Source organism: Sphaeramia orbicularis, chromosome 12, assembly GCF_902148855.1.
Source record: "Sphaeramia orbicularis chromosome 12, fSphaOr1.1, whole genome shotgun sequence".
In the NCBI taxonomy this organism is placed as follows: domain Eukaryota; kingdom Metazoa; phylum Chordata; class Actinopteri; order Kurtiformes; family Apogonidae; genus Sphaeramia; species Sphaeramia orbicularis.
The window spans coordinates 5,195,321-5,204,653 of record NC_043968.1 but is presented as its reverse complement, the minus strand read 5'-3'; the positions used below and the strand labels follow the sequence as shown (position 1 = coordinate 5,204,653).

Genomic DNA, 9,333 nt, shown 5'->3' with positions numbered 1-9,333 from the left:
AGATGGTGCAGGTGCTGATGTGGACATTAATACACAGAATACTGATGAGGTGAACCCACACGACACATTACTGGACAGTTTGGAGAAGGAAAGACAGAAAAAAAAAGACTAGAAACTCCTAGAAATTCTAGGGAGTCACAATGACAACTTGGCTAAAACAAATCACTGGGACACTTGGATTCTTTTAGTGAAATAAGGCAGAATATAAAACAGGTAAATATCTACCTACAGTATGTGCGACCAGTACCTACTTTCATATTTGACTCATTTTACCACAGAATTATACAAGCACTGTTCAGACTGTTGTGTTATCATTAGCTCTACAGATCAGTATTTGGTTTTTTTTCCATATAAAGGCAGTAAATTGTCTGTTTTTAACCCTTTATCAGGCAAGTGACTATTTTTGGTCATTTCCAGACGCATTCACATTACAAATGACCAAAGTCCACCTGTGCATGAACAGTGAGTGGACCTGCTTTGTTCAGTTCCATGCAGGAATGGAACTACTGTACGGAATGATGTTCAAAGGGGTCATGTGGATGTGGACAGGGGTCTGGACCAGTACGCATGGGGGTCTAATGGTCTAAAATACATGTTCCTTTCACCTTACATGTGTTTTTACTGTGTTACTTATACTTACTTCTTGGATTTTTTTTTTTTTTTGCCACTTATGGGTAAGGAACCAAATATGGTAACTTCATTAACCTTGATTTTTAAATGATGTTCAAAGGGATCATATGGATGTGGACAGGTGACTGGATCAGCCCTTATGTTGGTCTAATGTTCTAAAATACATGTTCCTTTCACCTTACATGTGTTTTTCTGGTATTTTTATATAAATATAATTCTTAGATTTTTTTTTTGTGACAAACCAAATATGGTAACTTCATTGACCTTGACTTTCCATATGACAGTAAGTAAAAAGTAAAGTCTTGTTATGTCCTCCAATAACACACAAAGGTTGACATTGTTGTTGGAAAGATCCTAAAAGTGATGTTTTAATGTTCTAAAATACATGTTTCTTTCACATTACATGTATTTTTCTTGTATTTTTTGTATTTTTGTTTTTTTTTTTTGCCACTTATGGGTAAGGAACCACAGATGGTAACTTCATTAACCTTGATTTTTAAATGCTCTTCAAAGGGGTCATGCGTTTGTGGACAGGGGTCTGGATCAGCACTGATGTTGGTCTAATGTTCTATAATGCATATTCCTTTCATCTTACATGTGTTTTTCTTTTATTTTTATATATATATAAAATTCTTGGATTTTTTTTTTTTTTTTTTTCCTTTTGCTACTTACGGGCAAGGAACCAAATATGGTAACTTCACTGACCTTGATTTTCCATATGACAGTAAGTAAAAAGTAAAGTCTTGTTATGTCCTCCAATAACACACTAAGGTTGACATTGTTGTTGGAAAGATCCTAAAAGTGATGTTTTAATGTTCTAAAATACATGTTTTAATGTTCTAAAATACATGTTTCTTTCACATTACATGTTTTTTTCTTGTTTTTTTTTTTTTTTTTTTTTTTTGCCACTTATGGGTAAGGAGCCAAATATGGTAACTTCATTAACCTTGATTTTCTACATAACAATACATTTATTTGAGAAAATTCACCAAAGTAATAAAGTGTTGTTATGTCTTTGGAATTTCCGAGTATTTCTGTGAGTGTCCTATAAAGGGTTAAAAGGAGCTACAAACAAAGGTCTGACATTCTTTATCAGCTCGTCGTAAGTCACACACCGTGATAATAACAGTGCGACAGATGGCTTTTTAGATTCCAACTTCATTTGTGGATTTGAGATTTGGGGTTAAAACTGTGGTAAAATGCTAACCGCTACTAAGGACAATAATAAAGACGTCTTGAAACTGACGGTTTTATTCGACAATGTTTATCATTTGTCATGAAAAATGACTGGTTTTAGTGTGTTTACTCTCAGTGACTGTATCCACACTTATTTAAGGGATGTATTTCCTGTAATTACTGTCGACCTTGTGTATCGACAGACTGTGAAGTGTCGATAAAGAAGACAAAGTGGACTTTTAGTGCGCTGAAGGCTTTGGCGCAGTCAGTCAATTATTACAGGCCGTCCTTGAGGACACATTTGTCGGCGCTCCTGCCAGGCCGCTGCCTCTGCTCTGCTCGGCCGGCCGGCCTTCTCCTCTGGAGGCTGCCGCTAAGCCGTGCGTTCAGCTGAAATACAACACTTTTCACAGGTTTTTAACACTTGGTGGCTGATGGTTTGTTTTTTTTTTTTGGTCACTACTCAGAATCAAGCTCTTCACTTGTGGCAGTAGTTGCTACAGGGTTTACAGCAGGGGTCTCAAACATGTGTCCTGGGGCCAAAGGTTCCAATCCAGCCCATGGGATGACTTTACGTGCAGAAATTCCACAGTCCAGGCATTTTAGTTCCGGTTCCACATACAGACCAATATGATCTACAGGCAAATAATATAATAACCTGTAAAAACTAGTGACTTCATATTTTCTTCTCAGTTTGATGTTAAATAAATAAATAAATAAATAAGTAAATCAATAAAAAAAATTATGTCTATAAATAATGACAACTTGAAATTGTTGTCTTTGTTTTAGAGCAAAAAATAACATTAAATTATAAAATATTTATATTTCCAATCTCTCCTGTAACACTAAAATGTGACTAACCTGAACAAATGTGTCCAACCTGAAATGTCTGTATTAAATTCAGTCCAGTTTGAACTCTTTTCTTCCTGTTCCTCAGTGTTTAGTGTCTTTGGAGATCTGATCCAGAATGCACATGGACTAATGAGAAGTGGAGGAAGAAGACTGAGAAAATTACACTGATTTTACTGAAGAAATGTCCGTTTTATTCAGGTTATTCACATCTTTTTTGATTGAATAGTTTGTAAAAGTAAGTATTTTTTTTTTTTTTTTTTTTTTTTGGCACTAAAACATAGACAAAAATTTGGGGTTGTGATTATCAGATTCAAGTATATTTGTCACTTCAGTGTATAAAAAATACACGAAACCAAACATTGTACTCTGGTCTCCGACTGTCAGCAGCATTTAGTAAATAGTATAAATTACTGATAAAATAATAAAATAATAAAATACTGATATAAAATAGCAATAATTATAACAGTACCCCCCCCCCCTAAAAATTACCTCTAAATAACTAAAAAGTTTTATTTCTAAAGTGCACAGCAGTAAAGTGCCAAATTAAAGTGCGAGTTCAGCAAGAGTTCATTCTTCTAACTGCCTCTGGATAAAAGCTGTTTCAGAGTCTGGTGGTCTGTGCTTGAATGTCTCCTTATTTATGGGTTCTTCTGTTCTTATTTGACTGGTTCTACCCACTGCAGATGAAATCGGGCTGAATGTGGAACCTGAAAGAACAGGAGTTTGAGAGCCCTGGTTTACAGGGTGGAGTTTAAGAGCTACTGTCCAACTAACACCACACAGCGACTGGACCGCTACTGTCAACTTACAAGGCTTGTTTCATTGCATTTTTAAAGGTGACTGGGTTAAACTCTGCAGAATTGGAAGGACAATACATGTTTATTTATACTGACAGCAGAAGAAAATGTGGGTGTGAGCGATGGACGTTCATATCTGAATACATCAACAGGATCCTTAGGCAACGGGACACTTGGGGCCCTTTGGGAAATTGGACAACAGCAGGGTTGTCTGGAGACGTTTGTGAAATGGAATCACATTTAAGAGGATGTCTAACCCTGTGACAGTGACCACAGTAATGTTTTCTATTTGACCCAGACGGACTGCACTGCTCCAATGTGCCATCAGTCTTATTTATCACTTTCTCTGACCTCCTCTTCTTTGTTTCTTCTCATCTTTGTATGACATTGTTTCCTCTTCATTTTTGAAGGTTTAACCCATAAAGACCCAGTACTACTTTTATGGCAATTCCAAAATATTTTCTCCTCTATATTTACTTTTCTTAAATGCTTGATCATCATTTTTTATAATATGATCCTCTGTATTTTGTGTTTTTTTCAGTCAAAATCATGTAAGACAGGTTTCAAACACATAACCGTCTTGTTTTATCAACTTTCAGTGAAAAAAAACCTTTAAACTGGGAAAAAAACAATTATCATAATTGTTGTAACATGAATATTTTTTACCCTGATAATATTTCTGCCCATAACAGCTGCCCCACAGATACAAACCTACAAAATAACTGTTTCCTGTTGCATAAATGTTTTCCCAAAGAGCTCCAAATGTTCAGCTTCAAAGTGCTTTAAAGAAAAGCACTGTGAGTCTTGTAGCAGTAAACACCATTTCACCTACTTAGAAACTCCGAAGTCTGACTTACAGTGACAAACCCTTCATCTTTTAATACAAACAAGTGAACAAAAAAAAAAAAAAAAACACAAAAAAACCCCCACAAATATAGTTCACAAATTGATCAAAATCACCTATTCACCGTTCTCTATTGCTGATTAAATTTCCTCACAATAGTTCAATGTGTAAATTAAAAAAAAAAAAAAAAGTATAATAATTTTCTAATGTCAGTGATCTGAAAGGAAGAAACACACTCAACAAACTAATTCAAACAAACAAAACACATGACATCAATACCATGTAAACAAATGATAGAGAAATAATGATGGCTATTTATGTTTTACAAAACTAACAAAGAAACTCTGAACAAAAATCAGATGCATTTTAGGTGAACAGAAAAACAATTCTTTCTTTCTCACTATCCATATATTGCTAAAAACTGCAAAATAATGAGTATATTTTTCTTCCATTTTTTTTTTTCTGTTGAAAGTGACTTAGCATCATTTAGAAAGAAGAACAAGTCGACTGGTGCAAATGTGTCTGAAAGAATGGTTTTGGATGACTACATGTTTTTCAATGCTTTTTTTTTTTTTTTAAATCAGACAATCAGTAAACAAACCATTGTCTATTGGTGAAAACATGAATAAATCATGAAATGGCAGAAACTGTATGTGACATTGCATTAGTAAAAGTCTTACTAATAATTGGCGGATAATGATTTCATCTGTGAATGCACTTTGAACAGAGAATTCAAAGAGTAAATAATCAAAACAAAATGCCACACCGATAGAGCTGAGTATGTGTTCATAATCCAGTCGATTATTCAGTGAAAACCTTTTACACAAAAAAAAACAACAAAAAAAAAACAACAGGTAATGCAACACTGAATGAGATTTCTTTGTTTCCTTGATTGTCTTGGTTTTTGCTGCTAGTGTGGGTGACTGGAGTTATGTGTCACTGATGCAGGAATTAAACAGTTAATGTGACCTGACGCAAAACAGGTCCAAACTCTGGGAGGATGAATTTGAGACCGGATCCATTTAAGCAAAGTCTGTAGGTCAGTTTGTCCCTGTTCGAATACTGGAATTGGAATAAAGTGTTTACCTGATGCCTACTCGTCGGCCAGGACACTCTTGAAAACGAGATGTGCTCGTCTCAAGACGGACTCCTGGTCAAATGATTTTTAGATAGATAAAAGATTATGTCAAATGTGCAACACGTTATTGGTTTCAAAAGCATGGTTACGGTTTTCTTTCCGTTTAGAGCAAGACAAGCATGTAACCAAATGCAATTCATATATAGAAACGATACAACCAGCACGGATCATGACAAAGTGTCTTCCCTCGTATGAGACAAACCCCCTTCTTTCATCAGATGACTGAAAGAGTGGATTCAAATCCCACATGAGTCTGAGGAGTGTCGGTCAGAGTGGCTTATCTGGCATCGCTCTAACACCTGGAACGCTAACTCTTAGGCTACTAGGAGTTCTCAGAAAAGGGCAAATGTGACTGTTGAGACTGAAGGCATATTTAGTGAAGGGCACAGAGTGAAAACAAATGAATACACTCGACAACAGGGCAAATGAAAATCTGTTTTTTTCGGTTTAAACATTACGTTAACTTAAACAAATATATGCAACTCTGTCTCCTACAAATGGCATTCATACACAACAATTTTCATGTAGGTTGGTGTCAAAATTGTGAGTGTAATGATGTCCATTTCTAGTATGTTATCAGTTGCATAGTAAATCCAAAATGTGAAATCTTGTATATGAATGCGATTGACCCTTAGTTCATCCACCCCCTCTGTTACTGCGGCTGCGCCTGTCAAGCTTTCACACTCCAGGGTTTCAGTCTAGGGAGTTTTTCTCCCTAGTACAGTTAGTATAGTACAGTTCTTTAATAACAGCGATGCAGCAGAGATCATGACAACAAAAACCCCTTATTTTGCTCTAAGCTAACATGCTAATTAACTTTAGCTTTTTTTGTTTGCTAACAATTCATTGCTAAACTTGCTAATGTTAGCTAGTGTCTGACCTTAGAGCAGGGGCATCCAACTCATGTTAGTTCAGTTCCACATTCACCCCAATATGAGCTCAAATGGGCCGAACCAGTTAAAGAATACCAGTGAAAAAAGTCCAATGACATTATGATCATGTTTACATCTACAACGTTTCCTTAAAGATCTGAATAATGTGAACAGCTTAGAATGTCTTAAGAAAAACAAGAGCAGTTTTAACAATATTCTGCCTCAGTTTATCATTACACATGTGCATTACAACTGACATTACAGTTACAAATACACAAAACATTCAGTCACAGGTATAATACTGGTAAAATTGCATTTACTTTTCTCAAGACATTTCACATTTTTCATATTTGTTCAGGTTATTCACATTTTTTGTAAAAAGGATAGTTTGTTAATGTAAACATTTCATGTAATTTTACTTTTTTTTTTTTACAGTAAAACAAAGATAAAAGCTGCAGTTGTCATTATTTATAGGTTATTATGACAGTATTTTTCTGGTCTGACCCAGTTTAAATCTAATTGGACTGTATGCGTCTGAATGTGGAACCTGAATTAAAATGATTTTGACACCAATGATTGTTCATATTTTCAGTGTAATTTTTGCATTTCACAAATTCATCCCACGGGCCGGACTGGACCCTTTGGCGGGCTGAATTTGGCCCCCGGGACGCATGTTTGACACCTGTGCCTTAGAGCAACCAAAAGGAGTTTTTATTGATATTCATAGACTCTAGGTTGTGAAAGTAGCTCTGAAATGCAAAGTAGTTTCCACTGTCTGACTTCCTTCCAGTATTTCTTACCTATTATTACACATATCAGACAGGATTTCTTTGAAAATATCTTTTCTATATATCTGTTTGATTATTTAGCTACTATAACATCATAAAACAATGGTCAAATGTATTCACAGCTTAACCTTAACCTTATTCTAAAATATACATGATATGTCTAGTACGTCTTAAGGAACAACCACAAAAGGTACTAGACATAACAACAACAAAAACTCTTGATTTTGCACCAAGCTAAGATGCTACTTAACATTAGCTTTTGGTTTGCTGACAACTCATTCTTAAATTAGCTAATGTTAGCTAGTGTCTGACCTTAGAGCAACCAAAAGGAGTTTTTATTGATATTAATAAACTCTCTGAAATTTCTTCTGTTATTTCTTAATTGTTATTACACATATTAGATATAATTTCTTTGAAAATATCTTTTCTATCGCTGGTTGAATATTTAGCTACTATAACATCAGAAAACAATGGTAAAATCGCCTCACAGCTTAACCTTAACTGTATCCTATCCTAAAATATATGTGATGTATTTTAGTTTGTTTATGAGTTTCCATTGTCAGACATAAACCTCCCAAAATCTCAATAAGTCTGTTTGTCCTAAGTATTGTGGGTAGTAACATTCAGGTGTCACAAGCTTTTCGTTGGTACTACAAATTATAACAAACTTCTCTAAACTTTAAATATACTGTTGGATGTGCAGATTCTATCATAGATATAATATTCTAATAAACATGTAAATTAATGAATCAAAGTGTATAACATCAGTTTGGACGTAGTTGGACAATTTTAGTTCAATTCTGTACTTACCATTTCTACTTAAAGACAGTGGTTCATTGTAAGAACATTTCTCTCTACAGGGCCGTACATTACTTTGGACTTCACCTGGACTGAAAGCTTGACGGGCTAACATTGGACTGCACAGTATTCATTTGAGGGAGGGGCTTAGTGAAGGGTCAAATCTGTGGAGAGGAGTTTGCTGCAACACAAAGACCTTATGTGTTATGATTTTTAACTTTGAATAATCGTAACCCAATTACATCTTTGCTTATTCCTTTTTTTTTTTTTTTAGCTTACTGTCCCAACTACTACTGTATTTCAGTGGTGGGTCAACAAAAGGGGTCGCAAAACAATTCAATACTGACATGCCTGTGTAAGGCAAAATAATACACAAATACGAAGCCATGACAAAGAAAAACAACAACAACAACAACAACAACAACAAATATTATAAATATCAAACAGACTACAACCTTAACATCTGAGAAAACATTGGCACACTGTCATTATGCAAACATATTATTATAAAAAACAAAAAACGCTAATCTTACTATAGTCAGCAATAAATAAACCAAATAGATGTCACTTCTAGTTTGCTGTGACACTCAGAAGATTTGGTCCCGCCTACATATTGTACATGTTGGATTAAACTACACGGTTCATTAGGTCTGACCTTTGACCTGTTGGAATGACTTTACAAGTTCTGAAGTGAGTGGCAGTTTGGCACTCATCGTACAGCACTAAACAAAGTATTTGTGGGATCATTCTTAACTCATTGTCATATGATGTTATAAGAGATGATGATATACTATATCTGTGTCTGATTGGATGATCCACTGCACAACTGTACTGGCAGCAGTTGATGTTGTTACTAGTGTGCAGTAGTAGTACTGTAAAGAAACAATGAAGCAAAAGGCAATAGAGAGGCCCCTCTGGGTGTGCCCCATGGAACCGTACTGGGACCCAAGTAGTTTTTCCATCCTGTTTGAATAACATCATCAATTACACCTTAGTAATGTTTATCAATTTATTTAAAGTACATTTCTAAAGGCCAAGAAAAACATAAAAATACAATTATTACACTGTGGAAAATACATAAGTATAAAGACTATGTACTCCTGTAAGTGCTGTAATCCTAACTTTCTCTCCTAACAAGTTGCTCAGAGTTGCTGAGAATGGCTGTAATTCAACTTGACCAGACATGTCATGGTTTGCATCTCAATAAAACCTGTTCATGGGATCTTAAAACATGTGGTGAAATGTGTCAAGGTAACAGCCATTTTGGTGTTGGTAACCAGAGGTGGGAAGTAATCAAGTATAAGTACTTCGTTACTGTACTTAAGTAGATTTTTTTTTAGGTATCCGGACTTTACTCCAGTATTTATTTTTCTGGCAACTTTTTACTTTAACTCCCTACATTTTTGCATAAATATCTGTACTTTATGCTGCGTTCCAG

At 35.1% G+C, this 9,333-nt stretch overlaps 1 protein-coding gene across 1 annotated transcript in view; it reads right to left on the bottom strand.

The window, feature by feature from the left end:
* LOC115429222 (potassium/sodium hyperpolarization-activated cyclic nucleotide-gated channel 1-like) overlaps positions 1-9,333 on the bottom strand; it is a 368,916-nt gene that overhangs the window by 2,328 nt on the left and 357,255 nt on the right. Inside the window, 1 exon segment of the mRNA XM_030148500.1 lies at position 6,948. Within this exon segment, the coding sequence (XP_030004360.1) occupies position 6,948 (1 nt within the window).